At 39.7% G+C, this 27,972-nt stretch overlaps 3 protein-coding genes across 7 annotated transcripts in view; 1 reads left to right on the top strand and 2 right to left on the bottom strand.

The window, feature by feature from the left end:
- Nucleotides 1-2,124: 2,124 nt before the first annotated feature.
- On the bottom strand, nt 2,125-6,390 carry tmem70 (transmembrane protein 70). Its single transcript, XM_022209754.2, has 3 exons — nt 6,124-6,390; nt 4,232-4,331; nt 2,125-2,750 (listed from the first exon to the last, which is right to left on the bottom strand). The coding sequence occupies exons 1-3, from the start codon at nt 6,292-6,294 to the stop codon at nt 2,305-2,307; spliced, it is 717 nt and encodes a 238-aa protein (XP_022065446.2). The 5' UTR covers nt 6,295-6,390; the 3' UTR covers nt 2,125-2,304.
- Nucleotides 6,391-12,766: 6,376 nt separating this feature from the next.
- LOC110961944 (E3 ubiquitin-protein ligase TRIM39-like) lies at nt 12,767-17,058 on the bottom strand. The gene is made up of 2 exons (XM_022209755.2): nt 16,933-17,058; nt 12,767-16,826 (listed from the first exon to the last, which is right to left on the bottom strand). Exon 2 carries the CDS (start codon nt 16,815-16,817, stop codon nt 15,174-15,176), a length of 1,644 nt encoding a protein of 547 aa, XP_022065447.1. The 5' UTR covers nt 16,818-16,826; nt 16,933-17,058; the 3' UTR covers nt 12,767-15,173.
- A 9,933-nt stretch (nt 17,059-26,991) lies between these two features.
- Nucleotides 26,992-27,972, top strand: part of si:ch211-207d6.2 (sickle tail protein) — a 122,399-nt gene continuing 121,418 nt past the window's right edge. For 2 of the 5 annotated variants that reach the window (XM_022209750.2, XM_022209751.2), the window contains exon 1: nt 26,993-27,956. In XM_022209750.2, coding sequence (XP_022065442.2) covers nt 27,677-27,956 — 280 coding nt within the window. In that variant the 5' untranslated portion in view covers nt 26,993-27,676. Of the gene's footprint in view, nt 27,957-27,972 lie in introns of all 5 variants that reach the window. The other 3 variants (XM_051953285.1, XM_022209752.2, XM_022209753.2) reach the window with 3 other exon arrangements.

Genomic DNA, 27,972 nt, shown 5'->3' on the forward strand with positions numbered 1-27,972 from the left:
TTTTTTTTTAATTAATGAAAAAATGAATAAAAATGCAAATGGCATCATGTCACAAACATGTTTTATGAGGAATACCTGGAATATGAAAATATCAAAACTTTTAATCTTAAAGATATTAAGGAATAACAACCTCTGGGGTCAATTTTGACCCCACCTATGCATCCTAGGGTTAAGCAGTAAAAAGTAACGATAAACTTTGCAAAAAATGTTTGACATTGATCACAAATATGCGAGGTAACCATGCACGGACATTAAAACCAAAGTAATGAAAACTATACAAACAAAGGCAATGCAGCATGTGTCTAAAAGTACACAAACTGTGTGATTCAGAAGATGCATCATTTCATACCAGCCAATATAGATTGTTAGAATTTATAGCAAGAGTGAATAACAATGCTCAAGCTATCCCCTTCACATGTTTTGTGTTACCTTAAATTCTTCAAGTCACATATAGACAAATGCTACAACTTATTTTAGCTTTATTATAACCTGAAATGGTTAAACATTTTGGTGATTTTTCAGGACTTTACTCAGCTTTATTGCATACTCTACACTATTTTCCAAAAGTTTGAGGTCAACTAGACAATTTCATGTTTTCCATGAAAAGCTCACACTTTTATTCATGTGCTAATATAATTTCACAAGGGTTTTCTAATCATCAGTCGGCCTTTCAACATGATTAGCTAACACAATGTAGCATTAGAACACAGGAGTGATGGTTGCTGGAAATGTTCCTCTGTACCCCTATGGAGATATTCCATTAAAAATCAGCTGTTTCTAGCTAGAATAGTCATTTACCACATTAACAATGTCGAGGCTGTATTTCTGATTAAATTTGTGTCATCTTCATTTTTTTAAATTTAACCTTTATTTATATCTCATTGAGACACTGGGACTCAATTTCAAGAGAGACCCGTCTTCAAATAACATAAGACAACACTGAGACACTGACAAAAACACTAATGGATCTATGCTATACAATATAACGGCAAGTTACAGACAGGTGCATGACAAAACACAGCACAGACATCAAAATGTCTGTTGTTTATCATATGATTGCAGTTCTATCTGTAGACCTGCTGCATAGCCAACTTCTTCCCCACCTCTTGGGTGTCCAGGAAGTCTCCACTCCATCAGCCAGCTGCAGCATCTGCTCCCCATCACCAACACCTTGTCAGAGTTCCTGTTCAAAATCAATCTTCATTTGAAGTTCTTCTCAGTGAACATAGTTCATATCACTGGAGTCTTACCAACAAGAAATTTCATCAATGTTTAGAGAATGATGAGGAGGCAGACAGAGACACACCGGAGACCCAGATGACTTGGGTTAAAAGTCAGGCTGACTGATATATCAGGAGAAGTGATACAACAGATCATGTTCATGGTCAGCACCAGTTATCAACTCAGGTATGTCAGACTACACGGTATCTAATCTTGACCGGGTCAGGGAGTCTTGATAAACCTTCATCCCACAGTGGCTGTCTCTCTCATGTATATTTTTCTGCAGCATCTGTCTTTCTTAGGGCCATATTAGACAGAGAGAAGGTCTGAATGTGCTCACAGCCTCAGTTCCAGAGAAGTAAATAGGAACAGGCTTCATTTAAGGTGACCAACAGAATCTACAGGATGATTTAAGGTGACTGCAGTTGACAGTTGCAACCTGTATGATATTTTGAGATGTCTTCATGAAACCGCTGCAAGGAAATACCTTAGTAAGGGGAACAAAATTTTTTCTTCACAGTAGAGACTGTCCTTAAGAGTTTATTCTGTGATCACGACTGCTAATGTTAGTCTTTACTGTATTTCTGCATAATTACAACAGCTTTTGTTATGTATGTGGCTCATGTTGTCAAATTAAATAACGGGATTACAGGAAAAAAAATCTATTCGCTCATCAAGGATAATTTCATTGTGTTGCCATTTGTGCTGGCATTATAATACCTACTGTACAGACACAGCCGAAATAATACCCAGTCCTGCTGACCGTACTGACAGATTTTTTTTCATGTTTTTAAAAATGCATGACGATGAATAAAATTTGGTTCATGACTAACAGTGACCACACTTCTGATGCTTTGTGGGTGAGAGCAGTAATGACACATTATCTGAGACCAACAAAACAGGTCATGGTAATGAAGTCATAATTTATTAATACTAAATAACCATCAAGATATTGACAAAAAATATCTGGAGTCCCAGTTTAGGATTTTTTTTTTGGTTGGATGTTTCCACCTGGTAAAAACAGAGAGCATGTGCTGCACAGTTTGAACAGCTATACTAACATTCACACATTCAGCCTGTCTTTCAGCTCTTCTCAGACTGGTCCATGTCATCTGTGCTAAAGCTGAAGGGCTTATCATAGCCCATCAGATGGTTGTAGTCATGTGGGATGGGGAACAAGTCCGGGTTTACCAAGAGTCCGACTTTGTCAGCATAGAAGGTGGTGAACATCTTGCTCACAGCTGGGATCCTGACCTGGCTCTGGTGGAATTCCCACTTTGTTTCAGTGAGGAAAACACTGTAGGTGATGGCAGTGTAAGTATCTCTGTCTGGGTTGTGGTACAGGCGGATCACGTAGCCCTTGGTAATGAGGTGGAGGAGGACGGGGGTGAGGAAGGTAAAGACACCGATTACTCCGCAGAAAGCGGCCTGGAGGGCGAAGCTCTGGACTCCTAGTCCCGTTTTCAGGAGCATTTGCGGCATGAGGAAGAGGCTGGCCCCACTGGTGCTGTAAGAGAAGAACTTCACCCCTGACAAAACACAGAGAACAAGTCAGGTTTTTACAGAACACTATATTGAAAACAGGGAGAGGAAGAGACTCACTGATCTCAAATGATGGGAAAAATGTGACATGCTTATGTAGGTTTAGTCATGTTTTTTTTTAACCATTTGCCCTATTAAACATAACAGTAAATTACCTTTAAAGTGCATATACACTACCAGTCAACGTTTGGACCCATCTTCTTATTCAATGCTTTTTTATTTATTTGCATTATTTTCTACATTGTAGATTAATACTGAAGATTAACACTTTTTTGTTTACAACATAATTCCATATGTGTTCTTTAATAGTTCTGATGTCTTTAGTATTAATCTACAATGCATAAAATCATTTAATAAAAAACACTGAATGAGGTGTGTCCAAACTTTAGCCTGGTAGTCTATTTGGGATGATTTAACATCATTACAGAATTTTATTGGTGTTATATTGCATTCTAGTAACCGTATTTACTGGTATTTGCTAATTCTAGCGCAACAGCAAACCACAGAAGACATTCGGATACACTTAATAAAAAATATGGGATGCACCTTAATCGTGTGCTGGCGCTTCTAAATGCAGAAGTTGGGCTCCAAGTGCAACTGATGTAAAAAGTTAGTGTGGAGCACTACATATTTTTGCAGCTCTGTGTGAGCATATCATTAACAGTACAAAATGACAGACCATTAATAATTTGTCCATCTAAACAATCCTGATGCTGGTTAAAATACTGATAGTAATATATTCATTTTATTTTCAGCTTTGATCTGCCTTCAATATAGACACAAATCCCTTTAAGTGTTGCTGAACTGAAGGCATTAAAGTATCTAACAGAACACCACTGGTACGTAGGGCGGAGGTTACTTTGGTCATGTGGTGGGAGAAGGAGGGTGTCACAAACACAAAGTCGATGGGCTGTGTTCTGAAGAGACACCCAAGAATTGTAAACTGGTCTCAATTCATTCGTATCCAAGTGTCCAATCATTAATGAAGCAGCTTCAACAAATTCCAGCTACCAGATGACACAGTGACATCTGGTGGCCTGAATAGCAGAGCACCACCAGAGTAAGTGTACACATTCCCATGCTTGACAACAAAAATCTAGAACATATACTCAACTGAATAATACACTCCGTCACTGTAGCTAAGGCTGCCCGTTGTGGAGAAATTTGATACACGCCAAATTCCTCCAAAAATAGATTTCCTAAATGAATGAAAATTAATTGGTCCATTTATCCCAAACCAATGATGAATATTTTTTTTATTCTTATAGGCATAAAGAAAAAAAAAAGAATTTGATTTTCACAAATTTTGCCTGATGAAGGCGGCTTGAGGACTGAAATGTGTCATTAAAGTGAGATCAAATGATGAACAGTGTGTAGTTTTCATTTTTGATCTTACACACCTGCAACCAAGACATGTAGTGTGAAACTATTTCAGCAAAATTTAGATGGGACACAATGACTGACTGACCCCGAACAGCAGTGCCCAGGCTGCCAGTGTAAATGAGGTTCCCCTCACTGGAGTGGGGCGGTGTGGAGAGACAACGTGTGGATGGACAGTGGGACAGCACCTATTCAAAAAAGCAGAAGAAAAACACACAATATGGCAGGTTATTTGTTTGTTTGTTTTTTGTCTGCATGCATATGTTTAGTCATGAAACAGCATTTTTATGAGAGAGTTTGTACATATATTTCACAAAGTTGCTTCTATCATAAAAACTGTGCTCAGTATAATGCAGTCATACAACTCCTTCAACACTGACCTCACGATGATGAATATAAAATTGCAGGTACACTCGTCAGACAGTGTCAACAACTACTAAGTGTCTCAGAAAGGCTAAAGTTATGGCATACACTACCATTCAAAAGTTTAGGGTCACTTAGAAATGTCCTTATTTTGAAAGAAAAACAATTCTTTTTTCAATGAAGATAACGTTAAATGAATCGGAAATACGGTCTAGACTTTGCTAATGTGATAAATGACTATTCTAGCTGGAAACAGCTGATTTTTAATGAAATATCTACATAGGGGTGCAAAGGAACATTTCCATACAAAAAATATATAAAATCAACTTTATATTTTTTGTTTCACAGTCTTGATACTGTTCATGTTTACGTATAAAAGAGAAGAAAAGTACTGGTGTTGATGTTGCAGATCTTGTGTCAGGTCTGCTAAGGAGTATTAATTAAATACCTGCAGCACCAGACAGCAACAAGATCCAAAAAAGCATCTCCAGAGCAAGGGAATTTCCTGCACTGGCAAAACAATAGTAACTTCATTGTTTATCCTATAGACTATCCTGGACATTCAGACCGATGGAGACTGATCAGGATATCACACCACATAAAACCACAGTGTGTCCTTTTCTTCATCTCAGACAGATGAGCTGTTTCTCACTGAGTCACAGTTTATCAGTTGCAGCTAAATCATTTGGTACAAAGAAGCCATTCATTGTACTGTTGGGAAAGCAGGAGTTTGATTATCATCACGCATGAAAGAAGTTTCCCTCTTTAGAAATTAGGAATTTATACATAAGCACACTGCGGCATGCAGGTACGCAGCGGCTTTGAGCTCTGCAGATCGCATTATTTTCTTAGTTATATTTTTTCTGTTTTTTTTTTTTTTTGAAAGTTTATTTTGAACATTTTAACATAAAAAGAAAACAGGAACAAAACACAATGAACAAATTGCTCAAACTTCTCCCGCTTATAAACAATAATAATGACAACAGTAATAATAATAATAATAATAATAATAATAATAATAATAATAGTGTGCGTGATTTAGAATAGATATACACCAATATGCCCGTTTACATTCATGCAAAAGGACCTAATCACAGCAAAACACAACAGAAAGAAAAGACCTAACTAATAATTTATTTATTTGTTTGTTAGGGTGATAGCAGTGGCTAAGAGGGTGGTCTTGTGTCTGGTGGTATAACGAGGCTGTCATTTGTTTAGACAGTTTTAAAAGCAGCTACTAGTTCAGATTTAGCCTTTTGTTGATAGTGAATTGTTATGTATTATAAGTCACTTAACGTGCTGTCCAAGTATCGCGTGAATACCGTCGCTGTGGTGGATATGTCTGAAAGGAGCTTTGAGGAACATAATGTTGAAGCGTCCTGTATCTTAATATCAAAAGGACGTCCCTTTAAGAGACTGATGAAGCAGCAGCGTTGCATACCATATGTCTGACAAGAGCGGGAGTCCTGCATTCACACAGTGAGCTACCAAACAGCTAACTCCTACAAGTTTTGGCATCATTCGTGTCGCTTAAACATGTCCAGTAAGACAAAAGCGTGCTGAATACACTCCTCATGCCTCTGTGAATCCGGCAGTGTGGTGGTGTGAGTTAAATACCTGGCTTAGCATGGGAAATGACCTTCTGACGGCATGGAGAGTTAGCTGCTTCTCTCTCCCTCCTCCGCCGCTGGACACGGCGAGCCGCGCAGCGTGTCTCAGCTGGAGGTTAGTGAACGACTGAGGAACACTACACGCTCGTAATGAACGGAGGATATTTACAGACAGCATTGTCGATTTGTTCTCGACCCGGACTCACTCATTCAACTGCAAACTTCACTCACGCTGAAAAATCCTGCTTCTTCTTCTTCTTTTTGTTTAATGGCAGTTGGCACGCAACTTTAGGTGCATTACCGCCACCTTCTGGAATGGAGTGTGGGGCAGGAAGGCCCCAGCAGTCCTTAAACCCTCTCTCTTAAACCTGTTCTTTCCATAAATAAAAGCAATGCTCTAGCAACATGTTTCAAAGATAAATTACTCAAAATTTCCCTGACCTCGAATTTAATTTTACTATCACAGACTTTCCTCTTGAATACTCTTCTCTGCTGCTGAAACTTGGGGCAATAAATTAATACATGCTCAACATTCTCCTCCACTCTACAGCATTCACATTCCCCTGTATTATGCTTTCCAATAATTCTCAGAGTGCTATTCAGCCCTGTGTGCCCGAGTCTTAATCGTGACAAGACATCCTCCTCTTTCCGGCCTAAACAGCTGTGTTCTCCTAAATTCCCCTCTACACTTCTTTGAATGGAGTAGTAAAAGCGACCTTTCAAGCAGGTATCCCATTGTCTCTGCCATTTATTCTTCATTCGTTCTTTAACTATTGTTTTAACTTCAGATCTACTATACTTCATGGGAAAGTCAATTACATTTTTAGCAGCCCCTCTTTTTGCATACTTGTCTGCTAACTCATTTCCATCCACTCCTATGTGTGCCGGAACCCACAAAATAATAACTTGCTTGCCTTGTCTCCCTAGCCTATAACTAACTTGACCAATTTCACAAATAATATCTTGTCTTGCCTCAGATTTCAAATTTTTAACACTTATTGCTGCACTGCTGGAGTCAGTTGCAATCACAGTTCTCTCTTTTCCATTATCCTCTGTCCAGTTTAATGCCAGCAATATTGCTGCCAATTCCCCGGTGTACACTGATAACTTGTCGCTTGTTCTTTTATTAATAGCAATGCCTAATTCAGGAATAACAAAGGACACTCCAACCTGACCTGTAAGTGACCTTGACGCATCAGTATAAATTACCAAATCATTTGAATAAACATAAGAAATATACCCATTAACAGAACCACTATTACACTTCTTTCCCAATAAGCTTAGATCCACCTTTATTTCTGTCAGTAACCATGGAGGAGTAAGAGCAATTGAAATCGTTGGACTTATTTCAAGTTGATCTATTCCGGACTCCTGTGTCATGCTTTCTATTACCCATCCAAAGCTATTAATCTGCACCTTCTCTTTTTCCTGACTTGGCTGCAACACGCTCAACACTGGATGACTTTGTCTATGTCCCTGTAAGTTAGCCCAGTAAGTCAGAGCTAATTGCATCCTTCTAAAATCTAATGGCATCTCTCCCATCTCCACTTGAATGGCATCTATCGGGGTTGTTTTCATTGCTCCACAGCATAACCTCAATGCAAGACTCTGAACAACTTCCAACTTTTTCAGGTTGGTCTTGGCTGCTGAACTGTAAACTACACAACCATAATCTATCACTGATCTGACCATAGCAATATAAATTGCTTTAAGACAATTCCGGCTAGCTCCCCAGTCCCGACCCCTCAAACATCTCATAATATTTATCACCTTCTTACATTTTTCCACCACTTTACTAATATGCAACACCCACGTTAGCCTTGGATCAAACCATATACCCAAATACTTAAATTCACTTACTTTTTCTAAATTCACCCCATACAGTTTAACATTTGCTTGATCAACCTTTTTTCGTGTAAAAAACATTGTTTTTGTCTTACTGACAGAAAATCTAAAACCCCACCTTATAGTCCATTCTTCCACTTTGTGTATAGCTTGCTGCATTTTGCTCACAATAAAATTAATATTTTTACCCCTTTTCCACATTACTCCATCATCTGCAAAAAGAGAACATCCTACAACATCCTTCAACATTACAAAATATTTCATTTATCATAACACTAAATAACACAGGGCTTACTACACTACCTTGAGGTGTGCCGTTTTCTACATCATACTTAGCACTAAAATCTTTCCCCACTCGCACTAAAATTTTTCTTTCACTTAAAAAACTTTTCACCCATCCCAACATCTTCCCACAGACTCCCATCTGATGCAACCTTATGATTAGCCCCTCCCTCCACATCATATCATACGCTTTCTCCACATCAAAGAAAACAGCAATCGCACTCTCCTTATTCACTTGGGCCTTCCTAATTTCATGTTCCAAAATAACCACAGGATCCAAAGTACTCCTCCCCTTCCTAAACCCATACTGATGGTTTTTAAGTAACTCATACTTTTCTAAAAAATAACAAAGTCTGTCATTGACCATTTTCTCCATCAATTTACCCACATGGGAGGTCAGTGCAATAGGCCTATAACTCTCAGCTAAACAAGGATCCTTACCTGGCTTACAGATTGGTATAACTACAGCTTCCTTCCATTGTTCAGGCAAATAGCCCTCTGTCCACACTTTATTATACAGAACAAGCAAAAAATTTTTACATTTACCACTAAGATTCTTTAGCATACTATAGCTAACTTCATCTTTCCCAGGAGTTGTTTTACCACACTTGCTTAACGCGTCATTTAGCTCCTTCATTGTGAACTCTGTATTAATCACACTATCATTGCCCCCTACATTCTCAAACATATCAATATGACTCCCCACAGTCTCCTCTCTTGCTCTCTTCTCCTCTAAACTTAGATTACTACTGCTATGAACTTTTACAAAATGTTTAGCTAACAGCTCTGCTTTATCTGAATTTCTAACAACCGTCTGCTCACCATTTTTCATTACTGGGTAGTTATAACTTTTATAAATTCCTGACATTCTTTTAATTGTTCCCCATACTTGGCTTATAGGTGTCTGCCTACCCAACTTCCCACAATACTCTCTCCAATAAGCTCTTTTAGTCCCTTTAATTACTTTCCTTGCCTCTGCTTCCTTCCTTTTGAATTCAATATAGTTTTGATAAGACAGATTTCTTTTAAGACTCTTATAAGCTTTATTCCTTTCTCGAATAACAGTACTACAATCTTCAGACCACCAAGGCACAATCTTCCCCTTGCGCCTTCCTTCCTTCCTTCCTTTTAATCGTCTTTTCTGCTGCTCTTACAATTGCCCTGCAAAAGGACAAATTATAATCGTTAACATTAGATTGCACATTAATACATTCCATTTCCTTGTCACACAATATTCTAAAACTATTCCAATCTATGTCTTTATAACACCACCTCCTCACTCCCCCTATATCCACATTCTCAATCATTGCACCCACCTCTATACTAATTGGACGATGGTCACTCCCTATAGTTGTCTCTCTATCCACTTTCCAACTACAAATCCCAGCAATATTTTCAGACACTAAAGTCAAGTCAATAGCTGACTCTGTTCCTCTTTTAAAATCACACCTTGTTCCACTTCCATCATTCAGGCAAACAAGACTCTTTAAATCCATCATCTCCTCAACCACTGCACCATTCTCATCATTACGACCCCCCCACAGTGTACTGTGAGCATTAAAGTCACCACAACAAATACATTTGCCCTCAAGATAATTCATAATAACTTCCAATCCTTCCACTGATAACTTTTTACATGGATTATAAAAATTGACAACAACAACCCTACCCTCCTTACCCCACACTTCGATAACAATAAACTCCAAATCCTTCCCTTTATTTAACACCCTATATTGAACACCAACTTTAATAAAAATAGCACATCCTCCACCATTTCCCCCTTCCCTATCCCTTCGTACACACTGGTATCCTCTAATAACAAAATCTAATGAGGGTTTGAGTCGAGTTTCCTGAATACAAATTAAATCTGGCTTCACCTCACTGTATTGCACATATCCTTTAAATTCCTGTCCGTTCGCAACAAGGCTCCTGGCATTCCACTGAAGAATATTCAGGTCTTCTCACTAATTGCTCCACCCATCTTACTATCCTCCTCCAGCCTCCTGTACACCTGCTCCCATGACACCCCTCTAGCACCCAGATACATCTCTGCACCCTTTACCACCATCTTGGTCTTATCCACTTTATGCTTTGCCTGCTCATTACAATTAATCACGTAGGACAAAAACATCACTACATCCTTTACAGACAAAACAATACCTCTCTCACCCCTACTGGAGCCAATTCTGGACTCATCCATACCAACATTTCTTTGCGTGTGAACCTTCTTCACAGCTTCTGCGTACGAAATGTTATTTGCCACTTTAACCTTTTCAACCTCAACAGCCTTCTTTCTTACCTCACACCCACCAAACGTCACAGTGTGCTGCCCTCCACAATTGCAACACTTCACTGAGGCATTTTCAATACAGTCCTCAATCCTGTGATCTCCTCCACATTTGGAACACTTCTGCTTACCCCTGCACACCGCTGCTATGTGGCCATAAACCTGACACTTATAACATCGAAGCGGAGGTGGTACATATTCCCTAACCGGGAAACTCAAACAGCCAACTTTCACTCTCTCAGGAATCACATTATCTTGAAACTGAATCAAAATCGACCTGCTCTGCACTCTCTGGCCATCAACAGTTCTCATCAACCTTTTAACAGATACAACTCCTGGCCCAAAACTGCTTTTAAGTTTCTCAAGGTCCTCATCGAATGGAATACCTGTAATAACTCCACGTGACCCTTTCTTCTCACCAACAACTTTACGCTCACTCACAACCAACTTTCCATATATATAAAATCATTTTCTGATATATCTTTTTTAATATAGAAGTATTAATTATATTGATAGTCTATATATGATTTATATAATAATTTTCTCTGATATATTGATTATATTAATACTCCACATATGATTTATATATATTATGTTTTCTGATATATTGATTATATTGATACTCCACATATGTAGTATGATTTTCTCTGATCTACATCATTCACATATAGATATATAATAGATGAAAGTTATATAACTTTCATCTATTATATATCTATATGTGAATGATGTTGATACTCCATCTATGATTTGTATATATTCATTTTCTCTGATATATAACTTCTATCTATTGTTTTATATAGAAATATGTGTTCATTAGTCAGTATTTTGTTTATATATGTATATATAGCGTAATCATGTATTGTCTCTTCAAATTATTAAAATAATTGACTTTACTGCCATTATCTGCTTCTCTAACATACATTAGTGTGTGTGTGTTTGCAGTGTTTGCAAAATACCTGTCTACAGTCTAGCTTAATATCAGAATATTATATTACCTATTATTATTATTATCTGTTATTCCCGCTATGAATATTAAAATACACCGAACCATTTGTCCTGTATCATAGCTACATGTATGACGTTTGCAGCAAAAAAATAAAAATAAAAAATAAAATAAAAAACGCGTGAAAATCAGTTTAATATCATAGACTGTATATATAGTGGACGTAGCATCTGGCTCCAGAATTGAAGCCAACCCAGAAGTGTCAAAAACTTGCAATATCAAGCCGTCCGCTAGGGTTGGCTCCAAAAAGCTTTTGCTCCATAGACCCCAATTCATTTTTGGAAAAAATAAAATTTGATAGACTGATTTTCTACAGCTCAGGATTTTTTTCCCGTTAGTTTTCATGGTCAAAATGAGAGATCAGGTGGCCGATCTTAAAATAAATCAATACTGAATTTTAAATAAATCGTTAAAGTTGGCGGAGCCAGGGGGCGTGGCTATACTTGATAGACAGCAACAGAAGCCTCTGTGGTAAAATGTGGGCGGGATAAGAGTGTCCTCAGCCAATCCTGCCCCTAGTTGCTCTCCGGTCCAGTCTGTTTGATGACACTTTTTACGTCACTGGCTCCAAAAAATCCAAAACGGCGACCAGGAAGTAGCAAAATCCGGGCTTCATTTTCTCGGCGTTGAAACCAACGGGTGACGTCACGGTAAGTTTACGCCTGTTTAATATTCAGTGTTAAGATGGATTAAATGCGCTGTCAAACAGCGCTGAGTGGAGCGGGTGACCAGACCAAGATGGCGGCCCCACCGCTCATCAGCCCCAATAGGCAGTAGCGGTCGATGCGGCATCTACTCTTTATATATGTCTATGGTATGAACGCTCACCTTCCTTACTCAGGTGATGCTTGGTTGTGATCTGCATGACTGAGTCTCTTTATCCTCAGCTTGAACCTGCCAGTGCACAGCTGGACACCACTATCTGATACACCCACATGGGGGAGACAGCATCCCTCTGTTCAGATTTTCTATACTAGGACATATTAAATCCAACACATCACAAGTTGAGTAAAATATCATAAATCACTTAGACAAAAACAATTAGCATGAATTTAATAGTTATTTAAAAATATATTGAACATGAAGGAAAATACAAGGCAGTAATAGCATATTTGAACTTTTTGTTATTTTTTAGTAATACAGGTGAGTTTATTCTATAAACATGTTAATATATCACATAAATGAGTGAACATTGCACAGCTTTACCTCAAGTACAGATAGACTACTGTATGCAAAACGGAAAAAAGATATTTATTTCTATTTGGCACGAACAACATATTTTTCCTCATTTCTAAGTCATACATCATCCCACCGCCATGGTTGTGATATTGACAGATTCTAGACAATCTCACTGACACAATTAAAAGACAATTTTATGCTGAGATACATATTAAAACATAATTTTATCATACAATTTTCCTCAATGTAATGGCTAATATAAAAAAAAGGATTATCATGTCATCTGGATTACATGACAGTTCAAACTTTTACTGCATCAGGTTGCAAATGTGTCCTCTAACTCTGGGAATCTTATTTGTAAGATACTCCCTATCAGCACTTTCCAGTTTACTTCATTGATTGAATATTGATAGAACGCTGAAAGAACAGTGTTAACAATAACAGTGTTAAAGTTTTACAGAGAAAGTATAAAAAAAATCGAAACACGGAAATAATAAGTAATGGTTCAAACTTCACAGAACAGAGTATATGCACTATGCTACACGATACAATTATTTTGCATACTAATACGTACAGCCCATGAAAATGAAAAAAATAAAATAATACATTATAAATAACAGATGAGACATAGTTTGACAATGCAACTTTGATGCAGAACTCTGCACGATAAAATATAATGAAAGATTGTGTGAAAGATTTCATTTAGTCTTTAACTTTAACAAGTGTGACCCTGTGCTGTTCTTTTTTTGTTTCAGTTACTATTGAATGACTTTGAAGACACTTTGTTGATTAAAGGTATTTAGGAGAAGCCTGCTTCAGCTGAATCATACTGTAGTAGTCTATTCTGTATAATGTTGTAATTACATTAAAAAAATAAAGCACATTTAAGTGATATAAGATGTAAACCTACCGATTCAAACACACTGTTGGTACAATTTAAAATACACTGTCAGTGAATGGAATATATAGCAAGTTCAACATGCAGTGCATCTGCAACATCTTAGAACGACAACAAGCAAATGCATCAATTATACAGATTAATCATCTTTTGACGCATTTCAGCTCACAACAGTATGAGTCATTAGTCTTATCTTTGGATCTTCTCCTGCACTGTGTAAATGTACAAAGAGAATATTCTCCTCAAAAGTATAAAAAAAAGTGATGACAGTATTTCAGAGGACACCTATACATGTGAGCAGCAGGGTGAAAAATTAAACCAGCAATTTATTTTTGAGCGACCAAACATGAGAGCGGGGAGGTTGCAAACACAACAAAACAATGTGTTCCATTTTCTGGACATTCTAGGTGTAATTTTTTTAAAAGCAACAACTACTATATGAACTGTTGTGATACAGATTTTATCCTGAACGATCTGTCTCCATGTCGGGAATAATTAATAATTACAAGTAATTAATGAATTTACCATTGTGTTGTCCATTCATTCATTATCAATACATTGTTTCATCCTCTATCAGGTCACGAGGGGCTGGAGTCTGTCCCAGCTGTCTTTGTGAAGGCAGGAGACACCCTGGACAGATCACCAGTCTGTCACAGGGCTACATATGGAGACAAACAAGCACATTCACATTCATACCTACGGACAATTTAGTGCTACCAATTAACCTCAGCATGTTTTTGGACTGTTGGAGGAAGCCAGAGTACCCAGAGAAAATCCACACATGCACAGGAAGAACATGTAAACTCCATGCAGAAAGATCCCAGACTGGGAAACGAACCCCGTACCTTTTATCTTTGAGGCGACAGTGCTAACCACCGTATCACCGGGACCCTCTTTTGTGTTGTGCTGAGCATAAATGTATAAGCTCAGAGGGAGAATTAATATAAACAGCTGGCAGCCACAAACTAAACTCCCTGTCTACTCCAATAAAAGGGCAGGTATGCCGCCTCTCATTTTAGGTACCTGGAGAAATGGTACCAATAGCTACCCAGAAAAACAAAAGGGCCATCTTTTTCCTGATTTGGTTTTGTATTGGTACACTGTGTCATAAAGCAAATTTCCCAGCATGTTTTGGACTCATGTCAGACAGAATTGCATTATAACTGACGATCATAGGAACATATTTACTGGTGGTATCATTACTCTGTACCTTTTACAGTGCAATTAAAATCTACTTCAAAATGACGAGTTATAGCAAAAATAGGAAGCTTCTCTAGTCTCTGGCAAATCAGAAGGATATCATCCAAAGTGAAACCATTTTTCTGTTTGTTTTCCCTGCTGTTTCTGTCCCAAGCTCCTGTGGAAGCGTAACAACACAAAAAAGTAACTCTGGAGGATCTGCTCTTGATTTAATGAGATTACACTATTTACATTGGAAGCATGCAAGGGTTCCCTTAGCACACAGCAAGAACAGAAGGAATGATAAATGCAAGCAACAACTGGGGGGTTAATGCTTTGATTTCTTCTTTTAAAATGACAAAAACCACTTCACAGAAAACTCTAATCAGCGTGGTTGACAGGCAAGATTATCAGAGGAGCAGAGTTCACACCACCATGATTAAGACCAGGACTGAAGAAAGGGAAGAGTTTCTCGGTGAAGCAGCAGTCAGTGAAGGAGTAGAGATGGACTGCTTCATCTACATCGTAAAAAGAGACCAGTCCCTCTTCATAACTCACAAACACTCCCACCCTCTGTGGCCTGAAGCTCAGACTGAGGCTGACAACAGGGCTAGTCAGACTCAGATACTCATTTCCATTCCTCAAACCGACAGCCCAGTAACCATTGACAGGACTTAGTGGGATTATTCCCTTCCTGTTCACTGACTCTTTGGCTACTCCCAGAGTCCAATCTGTCTTCCCTGTAACCTGAACCTCGTAGTAAAATCTTCCAGAAGAGAAACTCTGCTGTGCTAACACGTTGTTATAAAGAGAAAATCTCTCTTTGTTGTCTGGCAGGTCCCTCCTTACCTCAGCACACCCAACTTGCTTCTCATCATCAGACAGGATGAGCCAGGGATTGGCTGTGTGAGGGTCAAGAAACACATCTACTGTATAATGTTGGACCCTCCTCAGTGTAGCCTCATGAAGCAGCTGCTCTTTCTCTCTGCTGAGTGTCTCCTCCAGCTTAACCACAGCTTCTGTCACTGTCCCCTCATATGATGGCGGACAGATGGTGACCCCAGCACCTGTGGTGTGCAGGGCAGTGCTTGTGCTCGTGAAGTTTTGGAGGAGGTGAAGATGGTCCTCAGTGCGTGAGAGTTGCTGCACTTCAGCTTGTCTCTTCATCAGTTCAGAGACTTCTTGATCCAGTTCTGCGATGTAGCGGTCTGCCTCTTCTTCTGTTCTCTTCTGCTTCTCTTCAATCATCTCAATGAGCTCGTTCAGACCTCTCTCTGCAGTCTGCATCAGAACGGTGAAGATCCGAACACCATTTGCAATCTCTGTCTCCGCATCTTCCTTACTGTGTATTTTCAGCTGTTTAATCCTCTGACACCTAAGTTGTCTCTCCTGGATCATCTGCAGGATGTCAGCCTCTGTCTGCTCCAGCTCAGCCTTCTTTCCTTCATATTCAACCTTCAGAGAAACAATGTTGTGCGACACATGTTCTGTAACAGTGCAGTGTGAGCACACACATGTCTGGTCAGTCTTACAGAACAGCTCTAGGGGTTTTCTGTGCTTCGTGCACACCCTTCCTTCCATGTTTTCCACAGGATCAGCTAGCAGATGTGTTTTCAAACGATCACATGTCTGATGAGGATCCAAGTGAATAATGCAGTAGGAGGCAAAACAAGTCAGGCACGACTTCTTAGCCTTGAGTTTGGTTCCAGTACAGATGTCACAGGGGATTTCTCCTGGTTTGGCAACTTGTATCTCTGAGCCGTCACCTCCTGTCTTTCTAGCCGACTGCTTAAAGTCAGCAGCCATCTCAGAAATGAAAGTGTTGACATGCAGTTCAGGTCGCGCTGTAAAATGCTTTTTACACATGGGACACTGGCACCGAGCACTGTTAACATTCCAGTGTTGTGTAATGCAGTTTTTGCAGAAGTTATGTCCACATGGTATAGTGACGGGATCAGTGAAAACATCCAGACAGATGCAGCACAGAAACTGCTCCTCAGACAGCAGACAGCTGGTTGCTGCCATGTTGGGACACTGAGAACACAAGCCAAAGCAAAGTGAAAGTGAAAGTGAATGAATCTCAGTTCGTCATGTTTGTGTTAATGGTGGCTGATTAAAAGGTAACTATAACTGACCCTACCGTTTAAGTTGAAGAAATGCTGAAGGAGAAAAGCCTGATGGTCTTAGTGAAGCTTTAATGCTCAGATCCAGGCACTCATGTCGGCTACAGTTCAGCAGTTGCTCCGAGCAGGTCTTAAACAAGGAAGTCAGGAGGTGAATCACTCCCCCTCTTTTCAGTGCAACTCCACCTCCTTCAACTGAACTCTCTCTGTGTGTGTGTGTGTGTGTGTGTGTGTGTGTGTGTGTGTGTGTGTGTGTGTGTGTGTGTTGGTCCTTCCATACCACAGTGCTTACATTGTTTGTTTGTTTTTTATTGCTCTGTGTTAGTTCTGTTAAGCACATTTCATAGCAATTTTAGAGCACTCAATTGAGTTATTTTTTCTTCAGTATTTAAAAAGATGGTTTAAAAGAAAAGACACAACAACCTCTCTGTTAGCTGATTTTGATGTTGTAATGAAAGTAAACATTTTTGTACTACAGGAGATATATCAATATAGCAGTCTTGGGGATTATTCCCAAGCTGACTGACCTGAAAATAACACTCAATACTTAGTGTCACTTAACTAGAATGGTCAAGGCTACACCTCACTATCATTTTGCCACATGGGTAAAGCGTGTTTCCTTAAACAAGTCAGAATAGTCATAGACTGGGCCAAGCCAAGGATGCTGTGACTCTGACCGTCTGTGCAAAACCGTGACCAGGAGAAACTTGTTTTGATGGAGCAGTTTTACATGCAGAAATGAAAAGTTCATCTACAAAAACCAACTAGAAAAGCACTCAGAGAGTGCAGTACTCCGCCAAGGCTGTTCATTCACCCATATCGCGTTGTTAAAAATGCAGCATTTGTTTATTAGTGATTGATGATTAGAAATCACGGCAACATAACACAAACAAAATGACCTTGCGCTAAGTACAGGCATGTGTTATGCATGTTTATGATATGTATTGTAAGATCCACCAGCCATTATCAACAGTGGAACATGACAAGAACAGATTTAACACCTTCACAGCCACAGTGGAGACGAGGCTCCCCTTTTGATCAGCGAAGCAAGAGGGACACCAGGACACCACGCCAGATGTGCGACATGTCTGGCATGGGGGCGCGAAGCATCAAGTCAGCAGGAAGCGAGGTCGAGAGCTGACTTTAAAGGATTCCCCCCAGTACAGACCTCCAGGATGCGTATTGGACCTGTCTGAGCAAGAGACTGGCTCCAAACACCCAAGTACCACCAAGCCTTCAAAGGAACCAAATTGAGGGCAATAAAATTCTAACTGATTCCTGAATCACAGAAGAGGGGAAGCTCAGAAACCTGGAGAAACACTTCAAAGACAGTCCAGTCACAAACAAAGGAACCCTGGACTCATCTCAAAGCTAACAAAGACAATCATCTCCCAATTCTGGACAAAACTCCCTTTATGTACATCCATTTCACCAAACAAGTGAACTTTTCAATGACTTTGTGATTAATCTACCTCTTGTCTTACTTTTAATATTTTATTCCTCCTGATTAGTATCAATGTCATAATTTTTAACATGTCTGCCGATCACATATGAGCATGTTTGGTACCATTTTAATCAGCTATCTATCAGTAATGCTCCTAGATAAACCATGTTCAACAAATTTTAATATTTTGGAAAGTTACAGAAAATTTCCTGAAAATGTAACTCTGTGGGACATCTGGACATCAGCCTTCCCTGACAGGGGATGTACCAGACCCCTGCTGAGTTAATGATATGCAAAGGCACCCCTTTAAAAGACCATATCTGAAACCACCATTTTGAGTCCTCTTGAATTTTGTGAGTCCTCCACACTCTCAGAGTTCTTTTGAGTTCTCCTGAAAGCACCATTCTGAGTTCTCCTGAATTTGGAAGCTGACTTGCTTATCCATCCCTCTGAGGCTCCACTCTGTCCACCGTTGTTCCGACCCACATCAACCAAGGCCGACCGGACCATCCACCAAGGCAGCATCATCATCATCATCACGGCACGCAAGTACCTTTCAGTCACTGGAACTTGGTGCAACTTTCTCAAATTATCTTTTCAAAGATAATATTTACAGGCTAACAAATTAGCAAACTATCAAATTGACGGCTGCTTTCAGGTGTGATCTATTTATACATTTTCCTTCAGAACCTCATATTTTAAGTGTAATATTAATCCCAGTGTTACACTGAAATATTGTGTTCTCTTCCTTCCCTTTTCCCATCATTCACATCTCACCATCTTATTCGTTTTGTGTTGTTGTTGTTGTTCATCTTAATGTGTGTTATTGTGGTTGTTATTGTTTAGCTTAGTGTAATAAATGTACATAAATATAAGTTCAGTGCCTCAATTGTTTTGTTGTTCACATCTTGGTCCCTAACTTGTATAGATTCCAGCTACCTCAATTTTATACATAACCTTTCAAGCTAAATAATTCCCCTTATGATTCCTGAAGCTCTTCTTGATGGCGCAACAAGAAGTGTTTCATAGGCTAACTATTATATTTGTCTAATCTAAATACTTCGCTGGTCGAATATCAGGTAGACTATATAATAATTCTGTATGAAACTCTTAACCCCATTTGAGCAAACATTATCCCTACATTAATATTGGTGGAGAAACATTATTATAATCTTACGGTTATAATTGGTGGAGAAAACCCTTACAAACAATTTAAACACATATATCAACATATATCAGAAATCCTACAGTATGGAGGCTGAATCACATGACCTAAATATGTAGCAGGCGGCAGTAATTGATGGGACTGGGAAACATCAACACAATTTAATCAGTTGTTTCTTGAATAATTTCTGACGGATAAGTCCCGATAAGTCCGTAACGGTCAATTTGTGGTAAGATCACAATCATATGATTGTCAGCAGGCAGCTGAAGTGGTGTTCACTTGTAGTCATAGTCACAGTGACACCATGGTGCTATCTCGCAGTGATACAGAAATCTTAAACAAATCCATGGATCAAGACTATAAGCCGCATCACTGCCAAAATCTAATCACTTGGTCCTTGTGTCAGAGAGTAACATGGGACACTTCTCATCAAATTTTGACGGGTCCCAATTTGAAGTTGCCACATTACGAGAGGGGATGGGACTTTGACCGATGGGGTCCAATCAGAGTCTGCTACATCATAGGGACCAATGAGACACTTTTCATCAAGTTTTGACAGGTCCCAGTCAGAGACAGCCACATCATAGGGTGGCCTATAGTATAGGGTCCAATGAGAGGCCACCATGTCATAGAGTCCCTCCCTTAGCCACACCCCATCTGCCATATTTGTAATTTTTTATTTTTTAAAAAAAGGAAATGACGAATTTAAAAAAAGCTGGACATGATCATTTTAATAAATTAATTACTAATAAAATTCCCGTGCTATGGTCATCCAATCAGGTTTGAGGGGAAGGGTGAATGACAACCAATGAGAAGAGGAGTACAGGGGCTTGAATGATAATAGACCATGCTCTGCTGGGCTTCCTGGATTGTTTAATACACTAGTAAAAATAAAAGTATCTTTTTCAAACAGGCTACTGTGACTGTATCTGGAATTCCAACTTGGACTTACTGTCTGTAAAATAAAGAATCTGAGATATGAGAAATAACTACACTTTTTTCTGTGATATTTTAATTAATGACTCAAAAAGATAATGATACAGATTTTGACTGTTTTATCGGAATTAGCCTTTAAAGCTTTTGGCTTTTGAGCTGGGCTGGATCCAGAGGCTGGAGCTGGAGTTGGTAGGAGTAGCTGATGAACTAATGAGGGCAGGGCAGACAATAAAACAAGTGAAAACCGCACACAACAGAAGAAAACAAAAAATACCAGAGACATGCAGGGTAAGACAATTTAAGCTGAATCAGGAAGTAAATAAAGAGAGTGAGACAGAGTACATAGAAACAAAAGGATGGAGACACAGACAAAACTAAACAGTCACCACAACTGCAACAAAAACCCAAACCCATGACATATAGTTCAGACAATTACCCCTAAATCAAACAGTTGCTAAAGACAGATTTATTGACTCATCTGTCAATGTCCATGTCACTGTCTCTTTCTGATGCGTTTTGAATCCCAACCAATGGCTTCTTAAATTTTTATTTTTTGAGCTTCTGTAATCTCAGCTGTGCTGGACTTTAGTACTCTGTCAAGGAAGCGGAGCCTGCGCACTGCACCTTCCAAGAAAGCTGAGAACAATCCTGCTCAGCTGGTCTGGAATCAGTTTTGCATTGGCATCTTCTTTAAATGCAAAAAATAAAAATCCAAACAAACAAAACCCCTTTAGTTAGTTAGAAAACCCAGTTGAGAAGCTTAACTTTTTTTAGGTTCTTGCAGGTTAAAATTTCCAGCTTTAGTTCTGTCCTTTTCTTTTCTGCCTTATACTGTCACCTCAGCATAAAGAATTTGCTTGCTTGACTTGTAGCTGTGAAGAGGTTGACCTCAGCAGACCCACAGATCTAAAAATAAGAGTGTACTGAGATTGTAAAGTCCATTCTGAGAAATTTGGGACAGTATCTAAAGCAGCTTGTTCATTAAGTTCAAGGTTGGTTGTTTGATCTGTGGACTGTCCATGTGCCAAAGTACACGGCAAGACATTGAAACCCAACATTGCTCACACAATGTAGCATTAGAACACAGGAGTGATGGTTGCTGGAAATGTTCCTCTGTACACCTATGTAGATATTCCATTAAAAATCAGGTGTTTCGCTAGAATAGTCATTTACCACATTAACAATATCTTGACTGTATTTTTGATTGATTCCATGTTATCTTCATTGAAAAAATGCTTTTCTTTCAAAAATAAGGACATTTCTAAGTGACCCCAAACTTTTGAACGGTAGTGTATGTGCAGACCATTTACCATTTTGTGATGAAAATTTCCTTGACAAGTGTGTTGTCACTACTGTGACAGAAGAAGAAAACTGGACACTCCTCCACCAGTTTTTAGTCTCATAACACTTCTGTCATTACCTGTGTCAGTGTTATTGTCCTTAACTCCCTCTTAGATGCTTGTAGTAGTTACGGTAGCATCCAAGGGCTCCTGATAAGGAAAAAAATTATAATAAAATTGAAACAGATATTTTCCTCCATCTGCTGTGAAGAAATGTTATTTATTAATCAGTATTAGTCCAATTAGTGGATAGGGATTAAAACATGGAATTATGTACAGTTGTGTTGACTATTTGAAGCAACTATTTTGTCCCTACCTTTGATTAGTGCTCCAAAAGCTGCTCCATTGTTTCTGTCACATTTAATTATGTCAGTTTGTCAAAGCCAAGCAATGTGTGCATGAGTGCACATGTGACTGTGATACATTTAGGATTGCCTAAATAGACCATGTAATGCCCAAGACATCCAAGAGATTCACATAATTAAAGGGAATGTATCATTCAGACCTTTATTTTTATATCTTTCTTTTTTTATCCCTGTTATTTCTTTTATTTTCTTGTCCTGCTTCTTTCATGCCTTCTGTATCGAGCTGCTGTAACGTAAATTTCCCTGGAGAGGGATCGATAAAGTTTATATTATCTTATTCTAAGATACCATATGCTATTCACTTGGTCATAATGTGGTAATATTGAGTAGCAACGTACATAGCTCTTCCATCTTCCCAATCCCTGCTACAAATGCTGAATCTGGGATGCTGTACATGTACTTCCCTGTTCTCCCGCACCATGTCATTTCCAATTCACCTTGCACTGACATCCCCCTCTCTTCCTTGCTCTAACTCTCTTTCCCCTCTCTTTTTATGCCCTGAGGTTACATATTCTCTTTTCTTTTGCCACTGTACTGTTCTTATATCTTCCCTTATGTGTGCCCGTCCATGTAGTGTGTGTGTGTGGGTGTGTTATGTGTGTTTATGTGCTTCATTGGGGAGATTGCATCACCAAAAATAACTTGTATTAACTCATGCAAACACACACACACACGCACACACATACACACTATTACAGCCATTTTGCTTCTTGTCCTTTAAAGAGTCATGACAACAGGAAAACAAGTCTCTCTCTGCATTGCGTGAACATATGATATTTATAGAAGGACGATAAGAAGACAGCAAAAGACTATGTAAAACAAAACACTGAATACCAGCTAGCATATAAGTAGGTGCTTCTCCTGGAGCATCTGGGCTAACATAGATTATTCTGTTAAATCAACACATTAGGCCTTTGAGTGAATGTTCAGTTCTAATACTCAGAGAGAGGTGTAAAAACCCGGACAGCTAAGACAAAGGCCAAATTGCTAAAACAACAGGGATTATGGGGTTCTCAAACCATGTACAGCACAAACCATGAAGCAGCAACAAGGGGCAGGAGAATGTGCTGATCTTTGGCAGCTCCAACTTGAAACACACAGGACTTAAAGGCTCTTCAGCAGCATATTTCGCATATTTATTCTTTAGTATTATAATCCATCAGTGAGTCTCTGTTTGAGAGCAGGAGGGTAAGGGGGTAGCTGGATGGGATGGAGGTAAGAGTTTCAGTTCTGGGTTGTGCATGTTTGTGGGTGGGGGAGAGGAAAGTGGGTGGTATAAAGGGGGCTACAGCTCTGGGGAAAAAGCTGTTCCTCAGCCTGCTAGTCCGCGTTTTGATGGCACGGTATCTCATCCCCGATGGCAATGGGACAAACGGGGAGTGTCCTGGGTGGCTGATGTCCATGCAGATGGCCCGTGCTCTTCTCTGCATGTGCTTAGTGTACATAGAGTCCAAGTCCGGGAGCTCAACTCCCACGACTCTCTGTTCCGCCTTTGCCAGCCGGAACAAATCTTCTCTGTCTTTTGCTGTGCAGCCACTTAACCACAAAGTGCAGACCTGACAGAGGATGCTCTCGACGGTACTTCTGTAGAAGTTTAAAGCAGGTGTGGAGTCACACCAGCCAGCTTCAAGTTCCTCAGGAAGAACATCCTCTGCTGGGCGTCTTTCACCAGGTTGAATGTGTTTAGTTCCCATGTCAGATCCTTGGTAATGTGAATGCCAGGGAATTTGACTGAGTCCACCCTCCCCACCTCCCATTCACCGATATGGAGTGAGGACTGTATCACTTTCCGGTCCCTTCTGAAGTCCATGATGACTTCCTTGGTTTTGGTGGTGTTGAGGACCTCCTGCACAACCTGTAGCTGACACACTAGCCTCATCTTTGCCTCTTTGCCTCATCACCTCCACCAGTGTGTTTACCAGCTTTTCCAACACTCATGACCACACCATTACCCTCAGCGGTAGTAGATGCTCTTAGACCAACTTACCTTGCCTACTTTCCAGCAACACTAAAGTCATTTTGTCTTTCAATATGTGGAGTGAGGTTATAGAATGGATTGGAGGTGGAGCTCAAGCATGACCCAGTTTAAAAAGTAATGTGTGTTATTGGTCTTGCTAGCTCATACTGTCTCTTTACTCAGCTCCAGCCTCATGTGTCAGTCTGCTTGTTGTAGTGAACAGCCCCCAGCCAGCTCTCCAACCTGCTTGTCCTCCAGCTCCTCGTCTGCCAGCTCACTCTTCACCAAGCTCCTCGGTTACCAGCGCTCTCCCTCCTCGGGCATTTAGCACTTCATCGGCCTAGTCTCTGGCCTCTCTCAGTCTTCAGTGTTCTCTTGCTCAAAAGATTTCCCTGCTAAACATTCACCTCAGGCATTGACAACAGTCTTTCTCAATAAGCCTTTTAAATCTCTCAAGTGTCTGTGATCTGTATCTACAGGCCATAGACATGTATCTACTTTCAGATGCACGTTGCTTTGGATAAAAGCATCTGCTAAATGAAATTGTAGAAATTGTCGAATTGTAGAAATTGTCTGCATTTTGGTCCTCTCTTTCTGTTCATAAGCTTTAACAATAGCTACAGTTAAATTACATAAAATAAGAGAATCAGGTAATTTCATACACCATCTATAAAAAAACACAAAGGAATAAACTGTCAAAAAATGGCACTAGTGTGAAAGCAAAAGCACAGAAAGTCTACAGAGGCCTCACGAGTGTAAAACAAATCATGATAGATACAGCAAAACATGACAAAAGAACTGAGCCAAACAACTCTTTGATGTGTTGGATTTAGTGTGGTTTATCATGTTGGCATTTGGATTACATGCTGAATGCCACAGTCCAATTAGAATGAGGAGGAATTAGTATTCAGACAGACTTTACTTTACATGCTGCATGCTGTGGGGATGCTAATGCCTGCTGGGATGACATGCAGTGTGCATACCCATGGGCTGAATTATGTGTTGCTCTATGTTTATGTAGTACTGCAGCACAGGGGGTGGGAGTATTGCATGCTCTGGATTTACATGAGCTTGATGAAGTTATTTACTGATACAACATCTTTAGTTGGATCAGTTGGATCAGAGTCCTCTTCTTTCCATTCTGCTTATCCCTTCAGGGGTCGCCACAGTGAATTGTCTGCTTCCATCTAACCCTACCCTCTGCATCCTCTTCTCTCGCACTCTCTCTCAGAGTAGTTGGTAATTACTTTGTTATTTTTGTATATATACTGTTGTTTTGCGTATACACATTTCAAAATTAGATTTCTTTTGGTCCATAGTGAACTACAATTACCATTTTGTGGTTGTAGGCCAACCAGTCCAGTTTTGATTTTTACTCATCTCCCCTTCTGTCCATGGCGTTAAATAATGGCCAGAAAAGTGTTTTTCCAGAACGTCTCTCACACTGAAGTGGACCTTTGACCTGTTGGATATAAAATGCAGTCACGCATCAAATGTAAACCCTTGTGTGATATTCTGTCTTACTTACTTCACCTTACTGGTGAAAAACATGTTTTGTGAGGTCACAGTGAACTCTGAACACCAAAATCTCATAAGTTTATTTGAGAGTCCAATTGAATATTTGTGCCAAGTTTTACGAAATTCTCTTCAGGTGTTCTTGATACATTGTGTTAATAAAATGGGACAGATGGACAGAAAACCATAAAGAGTATTTGTCTGTTTACGGCTTTTGCAGGTATAAACCCGGGTATACTTTGGCCGGGAGGTTAATCTGACCTGTTACACCCACATGAAGGTATAGAAGTAACTTTAAGACATCAAAAGAATTTCGTAAAAAACACCTTGCTATAATCTATCTCCGTTATCAGTAAGAAGTTTCAAATTGGTTTATATCACATCATGTAATATCATGTTATGCAATAAACCACTGAGTTGTAGCATCAAGCAGCAAACTGTGATACTATCAAAAATATTTATACTCGAGTTGCTATATTTTATCCTTATTAAGGAATAAAAGTGAAAATTCTGGTGTGAAACGCAAACTCCAAGACAAAATGTTGTTGAACTGCTTTTGTTTATTGTTACTCAACCAAGGAACACGGTGGAGTTAGGTGACAATCACTGCTGGTTTGTCTGTCCATCTGTCTGTGTGTCTGTTTGCAACATTACTCAAAAACGGACAGACAGATTTGGAAAAAAAATTCAGGGAAGTAAGAAATGACACAAGGACCAGGTGATTAGATTTTGGCAGCGATGTGGCTTACAGTCTGGATCCACAGAATTCTTAAGGATTCCTGTATCATTGCGAGATAGTGTCATGGCATCAATGCAACTATGACTACAAGTGAATGCTATGTCCTGCTGACGATCCCATGATTGTGATGCTACTACAAATTCACCTGCAGACCACAAATTGTTTAAAGATTTGTCCCTCAGAAATGACACAACGACTGAGCAGCGTTGGTGGCGTACTTCTCTGTCTGAGTGCTTTTCTTGTTACTTCTGCACCCATGATTTCTTTTTAAAAAAATCAAGTTGGACTAATTTGGAAGAAGACAGTTTTTGTAGGCAACATCTTTGTGCAGACAGTTAGTCTATTTCTGTGTGCTGCAGAATTCTAGCATCAAGATGACTTACTGGAGTTGTGTTAGCGGAGGAAGAGGAAGCGATATGAAAGACAAAGATGAGTGGAGGGAAACAAAGAAGATGACAGTTTCTAGTTTGAGCTAATGTGAGAATTGAGACATAAACACAGATTAACATGGTGTAAACTGACAACAGCCGAGCCTACAGCAAACACAGCTGAGTCAAGAGAGGGTAAGGAAGAGAGAAAAGCGAGCAGAGGGAGGGATTTAAAAAGGAAACGATAGATTTCACTGTGGGAAAAGAGAGAAAGAGTAGGAGGTGGCAGGGAGAGAGAGAGAAGGGAGACAGTTCTCCCAGAGGAGTTTAGACTCGCAGAGGGAGCAGAGGCAGAGAGACAGCAAGAGAAAAAGAGGGAAAAACAGTGTGAACCGACTTTACACTCTGTGAACAGTCACTGCTTTCTGCACTGATCACACAGGCACAGTCCTGGGGTACACAGATACCAAGGGATGAAGGAGAAGGATACAACAAAACAGAAAGAGTGATACAAAACTGAAAAACGGTAGTGTGCACTGAGACAGAAATCCCAGGAGATGAAGAGGGTGACGCAAAGCTGAAAAGACAGCCTGACAAAAGTAAGACATCTTCAGCACTTCAGAAGAGCATCCAGACACAGAGAGGAAGGAGACAGAAGAAGAGGAAGACATCTGGAAGGACAAAAACTCTTAATGTTACAAATAACAAGATCAAGACTTTTAGAAGACAAAACATGACACAAACAAAATAATTCCATCTTCAGCTCTCCTCTGTAGAGGAAGAAATTCGACACAGAGGAGAGGCAGCCAGGAAACAAGAGACAGAAGAAGATCAAGCAGAAATAAGAAAGTTGGGCAGAAAAAAACAGGCTCTAGTGAAGGAAGCTAACCCTGGAATATCTAACCAGCGCTCTGCTCACCCCAGCAGGGAAGATGTCCAAGTCCTCCTCCCATATGGGTCGACCTGGATCAGCAGGGTCTCAAAGCCCCAACTTAAAAAAGGAGCTACAAGGTAATCGCTCATGTATGCTGCGGATTGGAGAGAGACTGATGAGGGCAGGCAGTGAGGGGAACCTGGTCCAGAGACCCATTCCCACCCAAAGCCAGACCCAAACTTCCTCAGCTCGATTAGGACAACGATTAAATGGAAAGACACCACGTCCTGCTGTGGAGGACAAGCCCAGCAAGTGTACAAGAAATAGCTCCAACAAAGGTAAGCTGCCTCTCTC

The sequence above is a fragment of the Acanthochromis polyacanthus genome, chromosome 9 (genome assembly GCF_021347895.1).
Source record: "Acanthochromis polyacanthus isolate Apoly-LR-REF ecotype Palm Island chromosome 9, KAUST_Apoly_ChrSc, whole genome shotgun sequence".
NCBI lineage: Eukaryota > Metazoa > Chordata > Actinopteri > Pomacentridae > Acanthochromis > Acanthochromis polyacanthus.